Genomic DNA, 21,116 nt, shown 5'->3' with positions numbered 1-21,116 from the left:
TGGGATGTTCAGAAATCACGTGTTGTTCATGTGTGTAGCTTCTAGGATCCAGAATAGCATCACCCATAGTAACTATTTATCAATATTGGTTGATTCAAATAAAATTAGATGTTCTTGGATTATTTGTTTCATTGAGGTTCTTTCTGAGGAATGAAAACCTGTCTCCTGTGCACTATCTTTACTGTTATTATAAGCCTACAACAAAAGCTCTGTTTATTATATCGAACTTGCTAAAAGTTGGAGTTAAGTTTTGATTTTCTGTGTCATTGGAGTTCTTACGAAAAGAAGGAAGGATTTTCATAAGGGGCTTTTACAGTAACAAAAAGGAAAACAGTTTGGAGGTATAAACCAGTGCCAATATGAGAACTTGCCTTGTTCTTAGTCATGATTTTAGAACATCTCAAAGTTGGTTGGATATTTTGAAATCTATCATATATATTCCTGATATTTAGATGTCATTTATTCAACTTCCTTCTTTATATACAACTCTCTTGTATATATGTATTTATTGTTTACAGTAAATTATTTAGGATTCAGTATAGATGTTTAGATATGTGAATGGGGAAGACAGAGCCTCAGCTTTTGGGAGATCATGCAGGGGAAAGGACTTGGGTGGAGCAGGAAGGCATGAATGAGCAGTTATATGCCAGGATTTTTTTCTTGACCACAATGTGCAAACTACATTGTGAGTGCTCTCTTGGAGGGCAGAACTTTTTTATTTTATACTTGGATCTCAATTTAATACTTTTTAAAAATTAAAATAAAATATTTGCATAACCTACTTATGTCACAATCACTAATCTTTTAGAATTTCAATATCTAATTTTAAAAATCAGAATTTCCTATAGATTAGTAATTGCACCTCTTTTTATTCTATCTGCTGTGGAGAATACAAGACAATAAATTGTTGTCTCATAATAACATCAGATGTGAGCTAAAAGTTAATAAATCATCCCTCAGAATGAGTCCATGCTGAGTTGCTATATTGAATAATTGACCAGATACTTACGCTAAAAAGCTTACTTTACATTTTTGTTTGAGTTACTTCGCAAGCTTGCTGAAACAGTCATCGGATTGGATTATTTTAAAAGAAATCTGCATTGTTTTTAGTCTATTTTAAATTACTTGATTATTATTATTATGTTTTTTTTTTACTTTTTCTAAATGATACTGCATCATTTTTGTTATTCTTTTCCTAGATCCTCTTTAATTTCCTATCTCACGGTTAAAATATGGAAAGCAATTCTAAATGTGGTGTATTCCAAAGAGTTTTATATAATTGAAATATAATGAGTGATTACATTTGGTGTTTAAATATATGGATTTCATCCAGATGAATCTGCAAGACTGTGCCCTTTAGATGTCTCATATTTTAATTATTTATCTATTTACTGTCTAGAAAGGTAAAAAACATGGAAATCCATACCTTAAATTTTTAGGCCATTCTTCCATTTTTTGAAATGCAAGCTTAATATAAGTTGTGTCTTCTAACACATCATTTAAGGTATCCTTTTATATTTCTCTAGTATTGAATGTGAAAGCAGAGTATCCAGTATTTAAAATGCAGTTTTTATATAAGCCTAAAACACTAATCTTACATAATGATCTTTTTCTGTGCCAGTGCTCTGCCCTGCTAATGAATTACGACTTGATTCCACGGGAGTCATCCTGAGCCCTGGATATCCTGACAGTTACCCCAATCTTCAGATGTGTGCCTGGAGCATTTCAGTAGAAAAGGGATATAATATCAGCATGTTTGTAGAATTCTTCCAGACAGAAAAGGAATTTGATGTTCTTCAGGTGTATGATGGTAACCATGGGTTATGTTTATTGGATATTCATAATTTCAGCCCCAACTATTTATTGTACACACAGACCTTCAGTGTAAACAACAACCTACATTATTTTATGCTATATTTCTAGAATATCACTGTCAACTTTGCTTATATACCATATGAACATTGTAGTTAACTCAGTTATTATTGCACAAATTGTAGATTCTCTAGCTAGGAAGTTAAAATGTATAAAACAAATATTTTATATTATATTTAAGTTGTTGATGAGTTAAATTGCTTGTGGAGCAATTTAACCATATTTAACACCGTTCTAAAGATATAAAATGCTGAAGATAAGTTGGAAGATAATTATTCAGTTGTATCTAAATTGTTTTATTTTCTTTTTGAAGGACCAAGTATTCAAAGTCCAGTGCTTATTTCCCTCAGCGGAGACTATTCTTCTGCTTTTAATATAACAAGCAACGGTCATGAAGTATTTCTTCAGTGGTCAGCAGATCATGGCAATAACAAGAAAGGCTTCCGGATAAGATACATAGGTATGTGATACTTAAACTTCAATACAGATCTCATCTCTGTCCTCACTATGGCTGTGATGAAAGAGCGCGGACACCAACACTATGGAATTAGACGTGAATTTAAATCACACTTCCTCCATTGATGATTCTTGAGCAATTTATGTATCCTCTCTGTCTGTTTCCTCATTATAAAGATAATAATTCTACAACTTGGTCATATGTCTTTGGAAAAAATTAAACTTAGGATATTTGTATCTAAATTAATCATCAATTAAACTCTGATATTTTAATGCTTTTTTTCTCAGTAAATTTGTTTCCCTGGAACTCTCACAAAAAGTCAATAGTGTTTCTCAATTGTGTATATCTGATCTATTTGAGACTTTCTTTAAATGACAATTTTAAACAAAAGATAAACATACAATTGTTTAATTTGTTTTCATGTTATTCACCACTTTGCAATACTTGCTAAATATTACTTTCAATATTAAATATTGAAAGAAAATTAGTATATCACTTAAAATGTTTTTTAAGAAATAAATCTTTGTTTTACTGTTTTTTCATTTAATAATATTTAGAAAGAAGTGGGCTGGAAATACTTAATCTCAACATGAAATAACTTTTTATAAGTGCCTTTTTGTTTATAAGGTGTACCTATTCTGAGTTAGTAATTTCTTATTAAGTGTACATAAATAGGTCTCTGTTATGTAAAAGTTGTATTCCTTTCTTTCTTTCCTTTTGTTTTTGTTTGCCATCCTAATTCATATCATGTGTCATGTGTTCAATAATGCAAGACTTCTGAACCAATAGGTCATCTCTTTCCATTCAGTGTTCGGGTCACATCTCCCCAAGCCATGGGTCATTGCTAATTCAGTCAACTGAAAATTACTTTAATGAATATTTTATAAGCAATTGCAACTCAATTCTCGTCAGAGGCTTATATGAGTTATGAATTTTGGTTCTAAAAATATACTCTCAAATTTCACTCATCTAGACTAATTTGCATAACTATGTAAATAAAACAATTTTTGTCTATTTACTTTGATTTTAAAACCATATGATGATAGTTTGATTTTAACTTATTAACAATTTTCTTTTACATACTAGAAGCATTTTATCATTAAGATCATATTACTAATATGTATGCAAGTTTTATCACCAAGTAGATTTCTATAAAGTTAAAAAAATGTTTTGGGCTTGCAAAGGAGAAATGGTTTAAAAACTTGAAATATATTATCTAGTCATAATATATGCATTGTTCCTTAAGATATTTTATATCTGGATCTATGTTTCTATCATATGAACAATGTAAATGCCTTTTTATTAAAGTCATGCCCAAAGATGTCATTTAAAAGTCAGCACATTAAATTGTATTTTTAAAGACCAGAGTAACTTAAAGGGAAACCATTGAAATCAAATCATTATAAGCATTAGATTGCCAAGTTCTAGAATAAATCCTTATGTTTTTGAAATTTATGACACATTCGGGTAAAAATACAGTGAGAGCACCACTTTTAACCCCCAAACAGCTGGACATATTGAATAAACATATGTTTTTCCTTTAGAAGTGACAGGTTATGACACATATATTCCAAGTCCAATCTATTTCCTACCATTCACCCCTGAAGTCTCATTTTTCTCAGATGTATACACTGGCGTCTCAAAAGCTAAATGGATCCTGCCAGGCTGAATAGTCGGTCTCAAAGTACACGTACGTGAAAAAGCCACTTGACATTATCTGGTGGCAATTCAGACTTCAGAAGATGAAAAAGGTTTTATTTTATTGACATTTTTGTCACCATTTGTAAGCCCTCTTGATAGCATGGGAACCCTTTAATAAACTGAGAGAAAAGATTACAGGACTGAGGGGATCATTTTTAAATGTGAACCAACATTAACTGCATGATCTAAAGTGATGTAGGTGTCTGGAGATAAGGCCACAGTGAAGTGTAACTACACGCTCTCAAATATGCTCACCCAGGCTGTGGTCTTCACACCCCAAAGTCACCGAAATATTTGCAGGGATTCTGTACCTCTCTGGCATTAAGAAAATGTAGCTCTGGTGTAGCTCAGTGGATTGAGCTCGGGCTGCAAACCAAAGCATCGCAGGTTCGATTCCCAGTCAGGGCACATGCCTGGGTTGCAGGCTACGGCCCCCAGCAACTGCACACTGATGTTTCTCTTTCTCTCTCTCTCTCTCTCTCTTTCTCCCTCCCTTCCCTCTCTAAAATAAATAAATAAAATCTTTTAAAAAAAGAAAATAGGATATATTTCCATTTAGAGGGCATCTTTGGTGACAATAAGAAATAAAAGAAGTAAGTTCAGAGACAGTTGTGTGTCATAAGAGCTATGTCAGATTGTCAAGAGGATAGAAAAAAACACAATGTTCATATAAAATAAAATTTATATAGATAGCCTATTTTTTTCAATACTGGTCTTCACTTAGAAGTTTTTATAACTGGGTTGTAAGGCATTGCAGATTTGTTAATTATACAGTGATACTTTTTTCTTTTGAAAAGCGTTCTACTGTAGTACACCGGAATCCCCGCCTCATGGATACATTATCAGCCAGACGGGCGGACAGCTTAATAGCATGGTCCGCTGGGCCTGCGATCGAGGGTTCCGGCTTGTTGGAAAAAGCAGTGCCGTGTGCAGAAAGTCTTCCTATGGGTATCATGCATGGGATGCACCTGTTCCTGCCTGTCAAGGTAAAGTGTCTTATTCATGAAAGGATAAACACGTTAATAAAAGTTTTCTTTTTCCTTAAAAAAAATTGGATTACTGTAATTTCCAGAGTTATAGAAATTCAGAAGCATATTATAGCTGCCTCTCATGAAAATATGGCTTAAAAATACAGAGGGATGAATGTAAGGAGAATTTGACATATATCTTTTTAAATTCTTCATTTGTCATGTGATTTAGGCCTTTATTCTATCCACTGTTGTACACACCCTGCTCATACATCCACCACTTCCATTACTCTGTTGTCAGAGCGTGGTCGACCCTGAGCTGGAGGTGGTGGCACTGTGCATCTAAGGAAGAATGGAGTGGATAAGAGAGGGCAAGCACTGAGGGCTTTCACTCTTGAGTACGCAGAAATGTACTGGCAGAGCAACTCTTTTGGGGGAGGGCAATGTAGATAGTCACTGCATTGTTTTTTCACTGTTCAGCTAACTCAACAGATGTCTTTCATTTTCATTTGTATTTTGTTAAAAATCGAGGCACCGTCTGAGCATTGCATTCTGCTACTGAAAACAAAATTAACAAATGACACATTATTAGAGCTTTGGACCAAGTCTTGTTTGAAAAAGCAGTTTAGTCTCTTCACTAGGTAGAGTCACAAAGACAAATTCAGCATCAAGAAAATCAATCACTGGAATTTTAAAATATTTAACATATCACATTATATTGTCAATATGAAATTTAATTTTAAATCTGATGTATCCTTCCCACAATGTGGAGGTGTATATGACAACTATGAATCCTCATATTAAAAAATGTTCATGCTCTTAGTTAATAAATGATGGTTCTTACCTGTAGGCTGCTTAATGGAGGTGATTTTGATGAAATAAATAAAATGTAATAAAATTGATTTTAATAAAATCAATTAGAATGAAAAATTAAACAACAGCAAGTTAAAATAAGCAGAGAATAGATATTACCTGACACCTGAAATGGCTTATCTTAGATATTAAGCTGCAATTTTTAATTCATGAAAAGATAATATCTCCAATAGACATGTGTAAATAAATGAGAAATGAAAGAACTATTGTTTCCTTGTTCTAGTGATGCAGGAAACATTAACCACTTATTAGAATTGTGGGAAGTATCATGACCTTACTAGGTCGCAAACACTGAGGGTGCCCACTTCATGTAGAATACATATGTTTTAATAAATATAGAAACCTCTGCTTTCTTTTGAGCCATGAGTAGCAGATGTATTTACCTATTCTTAGTATTAAATAATTTCTAAGAACTTGTTTGGGAAAAAAATCTTTGATCTCATAATTTTATAATTGTGGGAATCTCAAATATATGTATGTATAATTACCGCTATGTCATACATTTTAAATAAATATTAAAATGCTCTGAATTTTTAACTATTCCATTTTATTATATAAGAATTATTTATATATTTAATATGTATATTTATTATGTGCAGTAAATGTATATTAATATATAATAATCATTAGGAATCTTTAGGGAAATAATTAACTGTTGGCTAAAATAAAATATATCCTGCAATTTCTGAAACTTTGAAATTGCTAGGTAGTCAGCTCTAAAATTTCATTATTTTTTTGTATATAATATAACATTTACATATGGAATCATATTTTTTAATTGATTTAAAATTGTTTTACAATTAGAATAGGTAAATTGAAATGCAATGAAATACTTGTAATTCAAGCAGTCATTCCAAAGTGGAACTTTTATTACCATTGGACAATATTACTTATTTTTTTAATTTTCATTGTTTTTAGTTAAGGTTGAGTTCAGTATTTTATTAGTTTCGGGCGTACCGCATAGTGGTTAGACAGTTATATAGCTCATGGAGCGTTCCTCCTTGACAAGTCTGACACCATACATAGTTATTACTGTATAATATTATTGACCGTAATCCTTATGCTGTACTTTATATCCCCATAACTATTCTGCAACTACCAATCTGTTCTTCTTAATCCCCTCACCTGTTTCACCCAGTCCCCCAAACCTCTCCTTCTAGCAACCATCATTTTGTTCTCTATATGTATGAGTCTGTTTTGTTTGCTTACTTTTTTCCGAGTGCAAATATAAGTAAAATCATGTTATTTGTCTTTCTCTCTCTGATTTACTTCACTTAGTATAGCACTAAGTCTATCCATAGTTCTTAGTATAGCACTAAGTGCTATCTATAGTTCTAGGTCTATCCATGTTGTTGCAAATGGTAAGAGTTCATTCTTTTTATGGCCCAGTAACATTGCCTTATATGTATGAACCACCTCCTCTTTATCTAGTCATCCATTGATGGACATTTATGTTGTTTCCATACCTTGACTATCAGATATAATGCTGCAGTGAACACAGGGATGCATATATCTTTCTGAAGGAATATTTTGATTTATTTGAATAAATATCCATAAGTGAAATTGCTGGGTCATAAGACAGTTTCATTTTTAATTCTTTGAGAAAATTCCATACTGTTTCCCACAGTGGCTGTACCAGTCTGCATTCCCACTAACATTGCACTAGGGTTCCCTTTTTCCCACATTTTTGCCTACACTTGTTTGTTGATTTATTGATGATAGCCATTCTGACAGGTGTGAGGTGATATCTTTTTATGATTTCAGTTTGTAGTTCTCTAATGATTAATGACATTAAACAGCTTTTCGCATATCTGTTGGCCTCTGGAGAAATATCTATTCAGGTCCTCAGCCCATTTTTAATTGGATTATTTTTAGTGTAAATATGTGAGCTTTTTTATTTCATATATTAACCTCTTATCAGATATGCCATTGGCAAATATCTTCTCCAGTATTGTAGGTTGTCTTTTTATTTTGTTGATGGTGTCCTTTGCTGTGCAAAAAACCTTATAGTTTACTGTCAGCCCATTTATTTTTCATTTGTTCCCCTTGCCCTAGAAGTTCCATCCAAAAAAAATTACTTAAGAGTAAATTGTCAAAGAATTGACTGTGTATGGTTTCTTCTAGATGTTTTATGGTTTCAGCTCTTATATTTAAGTCTTTACTCCATTTTGAGTTTATTCCTGTATATGGTATAAGAAAGTGGTCTATTTTCATTTTTTACATGTATCTGTCCACTTTTCCCAACAATATTTACTGGAAGGGACTGTCTTTACCCCTACCATTGAACAATTTTGATAGATTGTTTTCTAAAAATGTTTGTTGTATGTGACCTATCTGTGTTTAGACAGATGTTTAAAGTAAAATGCTGAAATGTCACTGGAAAGAGCTATTCACATAATGTAAATTTTTGTTTTGTTCCATTTTTTTTACATTCTCTATCCTTATTCTATCTCTTCAGTCTCCTTGTACATATATTTACTTGAGCAACAATGTGAGCATATTTAAAGAAAAAAAATTTAGTTTACTACCTCTATTTGGATTTGGTTTGGTGTTTCGTTTCTTTGTGGACACACCAAATAGCCATTCACTGATTACCCCCACACGTTTCAGGAACTGAACCATTTCATCCATCTATACAATTGAGTATTACACAGTATTATGTAGAAACTGTCACTGTGTACTCCCTGCCTAACTTTTAATTTTTGCTTTATTTTGAGAGTTCTGTAGAGAAACCTCTTTGTCAACCATTCAGTGATGGTTTTTCCAGTTCTAAAATATAGCTATTTTGCATTAACCACATATGTGGAACCTATACTATTATTGTCTATACTATTAACCTATATTGTCTTTTGACTTTGATATAAATTCAACCTATACTACTCCAACAATGTAGAGTTAATTGTTAAAAGATCAAGCAATATACCATCTTTGGTTTTTGAAATTCCCAGAAGTCCTAAATGGAAATACAAACATTTCTTTAACAGACATCAGGAAACTATTTACATTTATAACACTATTATTTTAGAACGTCTGTAATTGGATATTAAGGATAATAACATAATTACATGAGATTGCTTATACAATTTATTTAGCCAGTATTACTGCTTTTCTGTTCATAATATGTAGGCTATCAAATTACAGAAGTTTAAATGGTAAGAATTTCATATAGATTTCACTAAAATTTTTTACTTTATATTTAATTCATATGGATTAATTAAAATTAAACAACTTACTGATAGATTTTAAAAGTAGAAGCAATTTTAGGTTGAAATTGGAGACAGGTAAATGGAATACGGCATTTGTAAACATTGAAACTCAGCTCATGTCTTTCTGTTCTTTATTTCTTTTGATATGAGAAAAATATATATAGTTGCAAATCTAGAATTTTTCTGAAACATATAATACTAGATATTTCAAGATTCAGACATTTTCTGATTTTGAATCAGTAATATACATATAGTACATATACCAAATATTACATAATAACTTCACTGGTCCTGTGGCTATACTTATATTCTAATTTTTTGCTGCAGAGATGTATAAATATTTACACATATTTGAATATGATATAAAAGATACAGATAATCTCACTGTCTTTAGAGCATAGCTGCCAAATGTATTCTTTGAATACTTACGCTCTTGTTCTTTTTGAGACGCAAATTGTGTACTTGTAGAGCAGAGAAGGATGCCAAATGATCTTAGGAGATGTCTGTATAGTCATTGGAATTAATAAGATGTAAAAATATCCTATATACATAATCTATTTAAATATAAAAGTTGAACTGTAATTGTCACATTATGATTATGATAAAACTAATTTTCACCTAAATCATATTTGTTGTTTATGAAAATGAAGACACTTATGACACATTAATGAAATACAGGAAGCCTAAAACTAGTTTTTAAGACAATAAGTCCTGGCCTTATATTTGTTAAACACGCCCCTACTCATGACATTTCATGGATGCATCCAAGCATGTAGAATGTGGCTGGTCCTAAGACAAAGACGAACCAGCTTCCAGCTCAAATAAATTTATTTGTTTTATTCCTAGCCAGAGTCCTATTTACTACTGGTTACCACTCCCTTTATAGTATTTAATAATTACCTGTTATGTTGAATGGACCAAACTTGCTATGTGGTGATATAGTCATTGGTAAGCCCTATATATACGCTTTATATATTTACCTTACTTGCATTCTCATATAATCTATATGATAGCTGATAACCATGCACATGGTGACAAGAAAATAAGTCAGAAACTAGAAACAAAGGTTAACTATGTATGGATTCACCAAATAAAAAAACACAGTCATAGGGGTTTAAAATACATTATTCAAAAAGTTTTTGGTTCAGAAAAGGATTTTTAGGAGGTATTCTGATATTGTTTCAGGGTTTAATAAAATCCCAAATAGCTTTACATGCTTTACAGTTTAAAAGACTTAGAACATTGATTGTATTCCTGTTTCTATAATTTTGTATCTATGTATTTATTCTAGCAATTTCCTGTGGGATTCCTAAAGCTCCAACCAATGGAGGAATACTCACAACAGACTACTTGGTAGGCACCCGAGTCACCTATTTTTGTCATGACGGATATAGGTTGTCGTCTAAAGAACTCACCACTGCCGTATGTCAATCAGATGGAACGTGGAGCAACCACAACAAGACCCCACGCTGTGTTGGTATGTGCGTTAAGGAAAGTTTGTCATTGTGTTTCTATTGGCATCTTACATGATTTGGAATTTATGTAATGTTTAAATGAAGTGTGATGTCTAAGAGGAAAAGTTAATTTAGCTGTCTTACATAATAATGCTTCATTTATTTCATCATTCATTGATCAATCTGTGTTTTAAAGTAAAGGCCCTTGAAAAATTTTTAAAGTTTTCATTAATAAATTATGTTTCAATACATTGGTCCTGAGTTTTATAATAAAAAATTATGCTGCCAAGATGATCCATAACTTCTGATTTTGTCAGTATTCTTTGGGTTACTTACATTTAGAATATTTCCCATTGCTGTCATTGCAACATTAAAAGGTAAATGAATATTATATAATGTTGAGACTATAATTCTAATAAAGGCTTCACTATTTCTCTGTGTTTCAATGGTTTTTAAAAATTTGGTACTAACATTTTAATTGAGCTGTGATTTAATTTAAAGTGAGTCTTGTTAAGTTATTTGCAGTCTTAACATAGGTGTCTAACAATGCTTATGTTGAGCAAGTTTTGAATTAGCCCAAGTTTATATCACAATGCTTGCATTAAAAGACCCTTCTAATAAAACAAATTTCCTTAAAATATAGCCCTTCCAAAACTTATGAAGAAGGAAGAGAATGGGCTTTTCCTATTGTCATGACTAATGTTGCAATGATCGTGGAGTGCAGACACCTCTTAGAGACCCTGATTTCATTTCCTTTGGATATATACTGGTGGGGTGGGTGGGGGGGGAGTAGCTGAATCATACAGTAGCTCTGTTTTTAATTTTTTGAGGAACCTCTATACTAGCTGTATGTATGCATTCTGTAATGGCTGTACCAGTTTAAATTCTCACCAATTTATACAAGGGTTCCCTTTTTCTGCATTCTGTCAATTATACCTCAATAAACCTGTACAAAGACTTTGAAGTATGAAATAACAAGGCATGTTCAACTCCCAGCAATGCCATAGAGCAGAGGAAAAGATCACAAGGAAAAGAAATAAAAACAAATGTTAAAGGACCTTGCATGGCACAATAGTGAATGAATTAAGGCAGCCATGATGTAAAGGAGGGAATAGACCTGAGATACAATTAGGAGGTAGAATAGACAAACTGACTTATTCTCATTTATGTTCTTGGCGTCTGTGTAGTTGTTACATGTCCAAGCATCAATTCCTTTACCTTGGAACATGGAAGATGGAGAATTGTGAATGGTTCCCATTATGAATACAAAACCAAGGTAGTGTTCAGCTGTGACCCTGGTTACCATGGACTAGGTCCTGCTTCTATTGAATGCCTTCCCAATGGCACCTGGAGTTGGAGAAATGAAAGGCCATATTGCCAGAGTAAGTATCCACTTTGCTAATTTATTTCATAAGCTACCTTGGGTGAGTGCTTGCTTGGTCACTTCCCAGTGTCCAAGCACACTGAGCAATAATGACATGATATTACTTAAAAGATTATTTATTCTCATTAAATTTTAAAATTTTCTAACTTATTTTGCATTAGTAACTGCTTATGCAGAAAGCACAGGCTTTGGCTTCAGAAACCTGTATTGGAATTCTCGGTATGTCATTTACTACAACTAGAAAATGCTGTTGCATACTTCCACTATGCCAGCTCCACTTTTAGCCCTTTTCATATACTATTTTATTTATGCCTTAGTTCCCATACTACAGATTAGTTGATATTATTATATTCATCTTATCAAAGGGATTGCATTATTTTACATGTCACAGATAAATGGTGGAGAAATGGAACTCAGTCCAGGCAGTTTGACTACACCCTTGTCTTCTAACCACTATGTTATAAGGTGTTTATTCCTTTTAATTCAAATATTTTAAACTATAAAATTATGATAAATGCCCATCTCATAGTTATTATAAAGATTTAATGGTATGATATGTTGAAAAATATCAGCTAGAATTTGATTCGCCACAGGAGCTCAATAAATATTTATTGAATCAAATTGAATATATTGCCTTTCTATTTCCATGCATTCTTATAATATAAATGGCCAACGTCTAATGTAGATAAACTAACAGAACACAGGATATTCAGATGAAATTTATTGAACTCACTTTGAACTTCCTTGACTACATTTATTCAGTGTTTACTTAGTGCCAGGAAATAGGCTGAAAATTCATCCTTTTATTTTGTGTCCAACACAACTCTAAGCTATCTGTGGCATAGACATTTACTATATATATATATAGTAAATACACACACTAAAATACTATATATAGTATATACACACACTAAAAAAGGAATCAGAAATCTAATGATAAATAAGAAGTTTAATACAGCAGACAACTATCTGTGTAGTAAGTACACAGTTACCAAGTTTTATTCTAATAATTAATTTCTGTTTTGTAATTTACTTTCTTAATCTCCATGTAAACATAAAATTTTGAGTTGTCCTTTTTATAAGATAATCATATTGATGAATTAAAATCTCAAATATAGGTATTTAAATTATAGTGGATATTCTAAAAATATGCACCTGTAGCCCTGGCTGGCATAGCTCAGTGGATTGAGCGCGGGCTGGGAACCAAAGTGTCCCAGGTTCTATTCCCAGCTAGGGTACATGCCTGGGTTGCAGGCCATAACCCCCAGCAACCACACATTGACATTTCTCTCTCTATATATATCTCTCTCCCTTCCCTCTCTAAAAATAAGTAAATAAAATCTTTAAAAAAAATATGCACCTGTATTCATAACTTTTTGCCCTGTTCCTTAGGGTTTTCTCCCAGGATCTTTCTCTGCCTCCACCTTTATTGTGTTTTTTTTTAATATAATTTCATTAAAAAGGCCTGTAACATAGAGATATTTCAAAGAGGTAATAAAAACTCTCTCCAACAAAAACATTAATGAGACATTCAACAAATGTTTGTCTGGTTTCTTTGTGCTCCGTCCTCTATCGTGCAGAAGGGTTTACTTGGTCTGTAAGATCAGGTCCCTGCCAAAAGCTAAGAATGGGGAGCAACAAGGAATCTAATGATTGCAATTTACTGAGAAATAGAAAAATAGTAATTTTTCTGGTCCTCCATTTGCTCATCATTTAAATTCAAATAATATATATTAATGCTGTTAATATTAATAAATAGTATAGCTACCTTAAAGGATTATTTGGGGATTAGTTCAAAACAGTCAGTTCATTTTCAGTTTTATGTGTAACAATTTAAAGTTCTCAGACTTTCTATTTGTCTATCTAATGGCCATCTAAAGGCTTGACCTGAAAGCAGAGCTGGAGCCAGGATAATGCATTATGGGTTGACGGTTAGGTATTGGATTTGAAGTTCAACTACTGGGTTTAATTTTGATTATCTACTTACAGGCTGAATAATCTTATTACTTAAATTGTTGTGCCCACATCCTAGTGTATATAATTCTGATAATGGTTGCATCTCCCTCAGGGTTCTTTGGAGAATCACATAAGTAAAAACACTAGTAATAGTGCCTGGTACCAAATAAAGACTCAATAAACATGATCCATTATTTTCTTTTTCCTAGAAAGAGAATTCATTTGTCATCTTTAAATATAGAAGAGTCATAAGATCTGGGTTCTGAAAGACCTAGAAAGTCAGTTAATCTGCCCTTTTCCATTTTAAAGCCTACAAACAAAATGTGAATTGTAACTTTATCTAACGGTTCTTGTGAGAACCAAATATTTCACATGTGAAGTATTCTTGTTGAATAGTAGGGTCATCAAAAAAAAGTAGTTATAATCACTGTCTTAGCATTGTTTAGATGATGAAGAAACTTTGTCTCAGGTTTGTCAAGGGATTGCCCAGTGTCACTTGATAAGTCAGAGAAAGATTTTGGGCTAATGACTTAGCTTCCCTTTAATCTTTTGATTTTTTTTTTCTCCTCTACAATTTGCTGAGTAACCAGGTTGGCTAAGCCAAAAACACAACTACAGTAGCTTCATCACATGGCACTCTAACTTAGATTTTATTGGAACTGAAAAGGGATACATTTTAAGTGATGTCACATATTTTCTCTATGTTTTCACACTCTTTCAAACATGGTTTACAGATGTCAGTTTCAACGTAAATATGTCCAGTCAAAGGAAACTCAGAATGTGAAAAGCATGGTTTTGTTACCCGTGTATATTGACTATGTATCTAACAGTTTTAACTTTTTCACTGATTTGAAGTTATTTCCTGTGGAGAACTACCTACACCTCCAAATGGAAATAAGATTGGAACCCAGACTTCCTACGGCTCCACTGCCATCTTTACCTGTGACTCGGGATTCATTCTCGTGGGCTCCGCCGTGCGAGAATGCCTCTCTTCTGGTCTTTGGAGTGGGTCCGAAACCAAATGTCTAGGTAAGGATCTTTAAATCATTTTAACCAACCTTTTTTTTCCTCCCCTCTGGAAAAGATGCAGTCATTTTTTTCATAATATGAGGGAACAACTTTTATTTGCTCAGTAAGGGTTCACACTAGGAAATATTTAATTTACAAATGTTTCATGGTAGAAAGTTATTTAACAAATAACTGTAATAGTCAACTATGGCAAATGAAACTCACGTCATTAAGGAGTGACACATTGTCTTCCAGGCATGGTGAAAGTAAAAAGGTGAAAACTAATGGCTGAAAGATGTGTATCTGCACACTCAGCTGGATTAATTGCTGTAGCAATTAATTCATTCTAAACCACAGTCAGTTCTTCCTTCACCTATTTGTTTAAGGTAATAACCAAAGAAGAGAAATGATTTCCACATTTAAAAATTCTCCTCCCTTTTTGTTTCACAATTTCAACATGTGTAACATTACTTTCTACTAAAACTTTAAAAATATATGTTTGCCAACCTGGTTTTAGGGCAAAAGCACTTTTTTTTTCTCTTTGGGGCTCTTTGAATTTAATATTTAAAAATAATTGTGCAGTAAAAAAAAACTGAATTAGCTATTTCTCCTAACACCTCCTCTTTTATGATTAAAATAATATTATGATTTATGCTTTATCTCCTTTTGCAAAGATGTCAGTATCTTTTCAATATGAAGAAACTGGTATGATTTATGCCTTACTTTTCTCTTCAGTGATATCAAGGTGTGACAGCCAGTACTGAGTTAGGTATAATAAAAATTGTTCTAATTATTCACTTGTCTTTTGGGAACAGGCATAATCATTGTGTTTACCAACTCAAAATTGCTGATTATTATGAACAGGGTAATGATAAATGTGTACAGTAGTTTGTGAAGTTTTACTGTTTACAATGTGACACATTGCAGAAAATTCTATACTCTAGCAATTTAAATGCATGTTGTTTTGTTAATTAACTTGAAAATATTCATGGTAATGCAATGGTGATTTGAAGCCTAAAAGATTTTGTTAGAAGTTTTGGTAAAATTATATTTTTTTAACAACTTCAGTCATATCTGTTAATTGGTGTACTTGGAAATAGCAACAATTGTTTCTCTGTAAGAGCACATACATTTAAATGTGCTATTAGACTACTGTATAAAAAGAAAATAGTAAATAAATTAAATCTTTCTATGTTAATATAGGGTTAAATAAGCAAATAAAAAGGTTTTCTAGTAATTCCTAAACTGAATTTGGTAATACTGATTTTAATTACAGATTACTTAGTTTACTTGCAGTTTTGAAAATGTATATGCAAACTAAAATCAAAATATTATATTTTATGGTTCTTTGCCCTTATGGACTGTTATTGTATGTTGCTTGTTGAAAATTATGTATAGAGAGGATGGTTTTATTCAGCTATTTAGAATCCCAATTCTGTTCTCCGAAGAGACCCGACATAACAAAATATTTATGAGAACACATTGCCTCTCAGTCTGTGAGAGCAGTGTCATCCTCCATTGCAGAGGACTTAGCTGACATCAGACGTGAATTTGAAAGGATGTTGGTAGGAGGACAGTGCAGTTGTCAAACAAGCAAATCCTAGCATCTTAAGCTTCAAGTGACCTTATGGATTCACGTAGCCCAGTCATTCTTCTAATGTTGGAAAACAACGTGTCTTTAGAGCTCCAGACACCTTTGGCTTGGAATGGTACCTCTTTGTTTAAGGCTACTTTCATTCTCTTTCATCTATGTTAATGTGTGTATCAGCATTTTTTTTTTTAATCACTGAGTAGAATTCCGTTGTGTGAATTTGCCACACTTAGCCTTCCCCCTGTTGCTGGACACCTGAGATCTGTCCAGTTTGGGGCTGTTTTAACTAAAGCTGCTATGAATGTTCATGTAAAACTCTTGTCATGTGCATATGCATTTATTTCTCTTTAATAATCAGGAGTAAATTTCCTGGTAGAGTTCTAGTGGTCTCACAATTTCTCCAGCATGTGATATAGTCAGTTTTTTTTTAATTTTATTCATTCTGTTGGGTGTATAAAGTTATAAGATTTTAATTTGCATTATTTTGATAACTACTTATGTACTACAGCTTCTTGGGCTTACTGGACATTTGTAAATTTTCATTGTAAAAGTATCGTTTATATTGAATTGTTTTCTATTATGAAATGTGGGAGTTCTCTGTAAATTCTGGTTGCCAGGTCTATGTGCTTTCTGAATATTTTGTGTAGACATTCCAGAATGGTGTCTTTTGATATGCAGAAATTTTCAATTTTGATAGTTTATCTTATATTTTTTTTTCACTGTGTGGTTACTACTTTGTGTAGCTGATTTTGAGAAACCTTTGCTCAGCCATAGGTCACAAAGATTTTCTTTTATGTGTTCCTCTAGAAAGTTTGCAGTTTTGGTTTTGCTTTTGTATCTGTGACTTATTTTTAAGTTGTGGTTGTAAGTATTGCAGAGTAAAGTCAAGGTGTTTTGTTTTGTTTTGTTTTTTTGTTCCCATAAAGATATTTGAAACTATTCATAAAATGTATTTTATGTCTTAAAATTTTGTATGTTAGTTCTCCAAACTTGGTCTTATTTTTTCAAGACAACTTTGGATACTTTAATTCCTCTATAGTTCTATAAAACTTTTATAATTAGATTATTGATTTTTATTTTTAAAAGGCCTGTTAACTAATGATCAGAATCTATAGGTCACTGTGGAAAATTGGCATCTAACAATGTTGAACCTTCCAGTTTATGGACACAGTATATTTACTATATTTATTTCTTTATTTTGCTCTTCTTTAATTTTTTTTTCAGTAGCAGTATTTTCTATTTTTAGCATAGAGATCATGTATGTCTGTTGCTAAATTTATTCCTCAAAACATTCAATGTATTTCTACTGTAAGCAAAATTGTTCATCTTTAACTATATTTCCCAATTTTTTACTGCTATTCAGTAGTACATAAAAACACTACTATTTAAAACATTTACCTAGTATCCTGCAACTTTGCTAAATTTACTCATTAGTTTTAGGATTTACTTAAAGTAGGATTTTCTGTATATGTATCACCTGAGCATAGAGCTGTTTTAATTTCTTATTTCTCAGGTTTATGCTTTCCCTGTCTCACACGGGATAGAGCTAACCAAACAATGTTAAGTAGAACTGCTAAAAGCAGACAACCTTGTCTTTCTCAGTGTATCATGAGTAAAGAATTCAACATTTCATCCATATATATGATGTTAGCTGGAGGTTTCTCTTAGATGTCTTTGGGTGCTCGACACACAATTTCCCAAAACAAGCAATGCTCTAGACACCAGCTGGGTGTCCTCCAGTTCAACTCTATTTTGGCACTATCTACCTGGGGATACCATCAGATTCTGTAAGTTAAGTGTTCACTCTGACAGGATTGTCCCCAGTCACAAGCCCTGGTAGTTAGTTACCTGTGATTCTGAAAAACTGGCTAAGTTTGGCAATTCCAGTGACTTCGTTACTGGGTTTGATTACTTTGCTAAAGAGGCTCACAGAACTAAGAGAAACATTTTACTTATTAGCTCACGAGTTTGTTACAAAAGTGAAACTGGGAAAATGACCCAGAGGTCCAGCTGCCCACCATCATCAAAGCCAAATTCGTGAGGCAGGTTATGGTTGAGAAGGCCAGGGGTTTCTTCAGGAGTTGACAGCCTGAGAACATGGCAGGCTCATGCCTGCAAAACCTTCATAGCAGCTCAGACATCCCGGCTGTGTTCATGGAGGAACCCTGGGAAGCGGGAGGCTAAGGAATTTCTGGCAATGTGCAGTTTCCCAGCTCTGCTCTGGGGTGGTCTCAGAGTTATCTCCTGTGTGTGTCATGATCTAGCCCCATGGCTCTACCTACAGTTTCACTGCCCACGTTCAGGAGCAGGACCTGCAGGCAATGTTTCTGCGAGTTTTGATAGGAATTCCTGACATTTGTCCAGTTCTTGTGGGCAGGGTCCTGTGTTCCTTGCTCAGGCAGGGACTGCAACTGCTGATACCTACACATTACTCATAAGAAAGCTGTTAATACGTGAGTTTTCTAGGAGTCTGTTAGTACCACCTATTCTATAATTACTACTTGATTAGGATAGTATGTGTTTTTTCAAAAAGATATACTGTATTTCGCCGTGTATAATGCACTCCCATGTATAATGTGTACCCACATGTTAGTACTAATTCCTGTGTACAACGCACATCCTTATTTTCCCTCAAAAATTTGGGCAAAAAAGTATATATTGTACACGGCAAAATATGGTAACTCAGGAACAGCCAGTTGGAGGAGATCCAGAGGGCAAAATGTGAGGGAAAGGCTGGGAGCTTCCTTGCTCTCTGAGCTCACCACTCTGTCAGAATCCCTACTCTTCACAACCTGGGAAGGAAGCTCTAGGAACCTTGTCTTTTTAGCTTTTTATGGAGGCCTTGTTGCAAAGGCATCGTGGATTAAATTACTGGCCATTGGTGATTAATTCAGCCTCTAGCCCCTCTCCCCTCCCTGGAGGCTAAAGGGGTGAGGCTGAAATTTTAAATCCTCTAATCACCTAGTTGACTCCACTGGCAACCAGCCCCTACCCTCGGGTGAGGTCAGAAAGTCACCTAGTTAGCATAACAAAAGATACCTTAGTTTCTCTCAACATTCAGGTAATTCCAAGGGTTTTAGGAGCTCTGTTAAAGAAAGAAAAAGAAACCAATACTAAATGTATATTTCTTATTATAAGTCACAATATCACAGATGTCTTCACTGGGTTGAAAATTTTTCTTAAACACCTGATTTGCTGTTAGTTTCAATCACCTGTGAGCATTGAGTTTTACCAAATGCTTTTTATTCATTTATTGAAGTAATTGTACGTGTATTATTTTCTTCTTTATCAATATGATAAGTTACAGTAGTTGATTTTCCATCTTTTTTAAAACAACTGTTAGTTTCTGGATAAACCCCAGATATGATGTATTATTATTTACATATGTTTCTGGACTGATTTTCTGAAATTTTTTAAGGGGTTTAGCATTTGGTATGTTCATAAAGGGCACTGCTTCTTTCCTGTGTCTTTTTCAGGATTACTATTGTGGCTGTGATTACCTCATAAAACAAGTTAGGAAATGGTTCTTTCTTAAAGTGTGTGTGTAAGATTTTTTTTATTATTATTCAATGTTTCATTGAATGTTACCAGTGACAGCCTCTGAGCTGGACACTTTTTTTGTGTGTGTGGAAAAGGTTTTAATATAGATACTTTAAATAGATAAAGGACTATTAAAATTTTCTATTTTTCTGTTTATTTTGGTATAATGTTATTTTCCAAGACTTTGTCTTCTGAACTCTTAAATGTATTGGCATAAAACTGTTCTTTATATTTTTTTATGATTTTCTGTAAGTTTATGTAGATATTACTTCACTCATTCCTGTTATTGGTAATTTTGTTCTCTCTTACTTTGTGCTGATAGGATTAGATAGGAGTTTCACAATTTAGTTGCTGTTCTTAAAGAATTTTTTGTTTAGATGATATTTTCTATTAGTCTTTCTATTTTTCTCTTGATTTTTTTCACTAACTTTAATATAGTGTTTCATCTACTTACTTTGGCTTTCTTTTCTTTTTTATTTTGCTCCATTTTTTCCTCTTCTTAAAGTTCAATCTTAGGTCTTTAATTATATATCTTCCTTTCTAGTAAAGCATTTAATGCTATAAATTTCCCCACCATGCACTGCTTTATCTGAATCTCTTAAAGTTCAATATTATATTTTCATTTTTATACAGGCTGAAATTCTAATTTCTACTAGATGCAAGTGTTACTAGAGGTGCCTCTTTTTTAAATTCCCTAATACTTGGCATTTTTACTCAGTCGCTTATGCCATGTAATCACATTTGCATTGTCTGTGGCATGCTTCTAAGTCAGTTTTAAAGGTTTAGTAATATTACACATGTACAGACATACACAAATAAAATAAATGTAGATCACAGTATTAAAAATATTATTTTCTGACCCATTTCAGCGGGTCACTGTGGAATTCCAGAACTCATTGTGAATGGTCAAGTCATTGGAGAAAATTATGGATACAGAGACACCGTTGTTTATCAGTGTAATCCTGGTTTCCGATTGATTGGTTCTTCAGTGAGAATTTGTCAACAGGATCACAATTGGTCCGGTCAGCTCCCATCCTGTGTGCGTAAGTAAGCATGGCAGAAGTAATCAGAAACCTCTGTTCTCGTGCAATTACCAGTAATAGTAT

The 21,116-nt window shown here is 33.1% G+C and overlaps 1 protein-coding gene across 3 annotated transcripts in view; it reads left to right on the top strand.

Moving 5' to 3' along the window:
• CSMD3 (CUB and Sushi multiple domains 3) overlaps nt 1-21,116 on the top strand; it is an 891,194-nt gene that overhangs the window by 810,977 nt on the left and 59,101 nt on the right. For 2 of the 3 annotated variants that reach the window (XM_045861257.1, XM_045861255.1), the window contains 7 exons: nt 1,622-1,810; nt 2,186-2,332; nt 4,828-5,016; nt 10,369-10,554; nt 11,719-11,913; nt 14,727-14,900; nt 20,880-21,053. In XM_045861257.1, coding sequence (XP_045717213.1) covers nt 1,622-1,810; nt 2,186-2,332; nt 4,828-5,016; nt 10,369-10,554; nt 11,719-11,913; nt 14,727-14,900; nt 20,880-21,053 — 1,254 coding nt within the window. The remainder of the gene's footprint in view (nt 1-1,621; nt 1,811-2,185; nt 2,333-4,827; nt 5,017-10,368; nt 10,555-11,718; nt 11,914-14,726; nt 14,901-20,879; nt 21,054-21,116) is intronic. The other variant, XM_045861256.1, reaches the window with a different exon arrangement.

The sequence above is a fragment of the Phyllostomus hastatus genome, unplaced genomic scaffold, assembly GCF_019186645.2.
Source record: "Phyllostomus hastatus isolate PE091 unplaced genomic scaffold, TTU_PhHast_1.1 phas_scaffold_21, whole genome shotgun sequence".
Classification (NCBI taxonomy): Eukaryota; Metazoa; Chordata; class Mammalia; order Chiroptera; family Phyllostomidae; genus Phyllostomus; species Phyllostomus hastatus.
The sequence above is the reverse complement of the archived record's forward strand: the minus strand, read 5'-3'. Positions and strand labels throughout refer to the sequence as shown.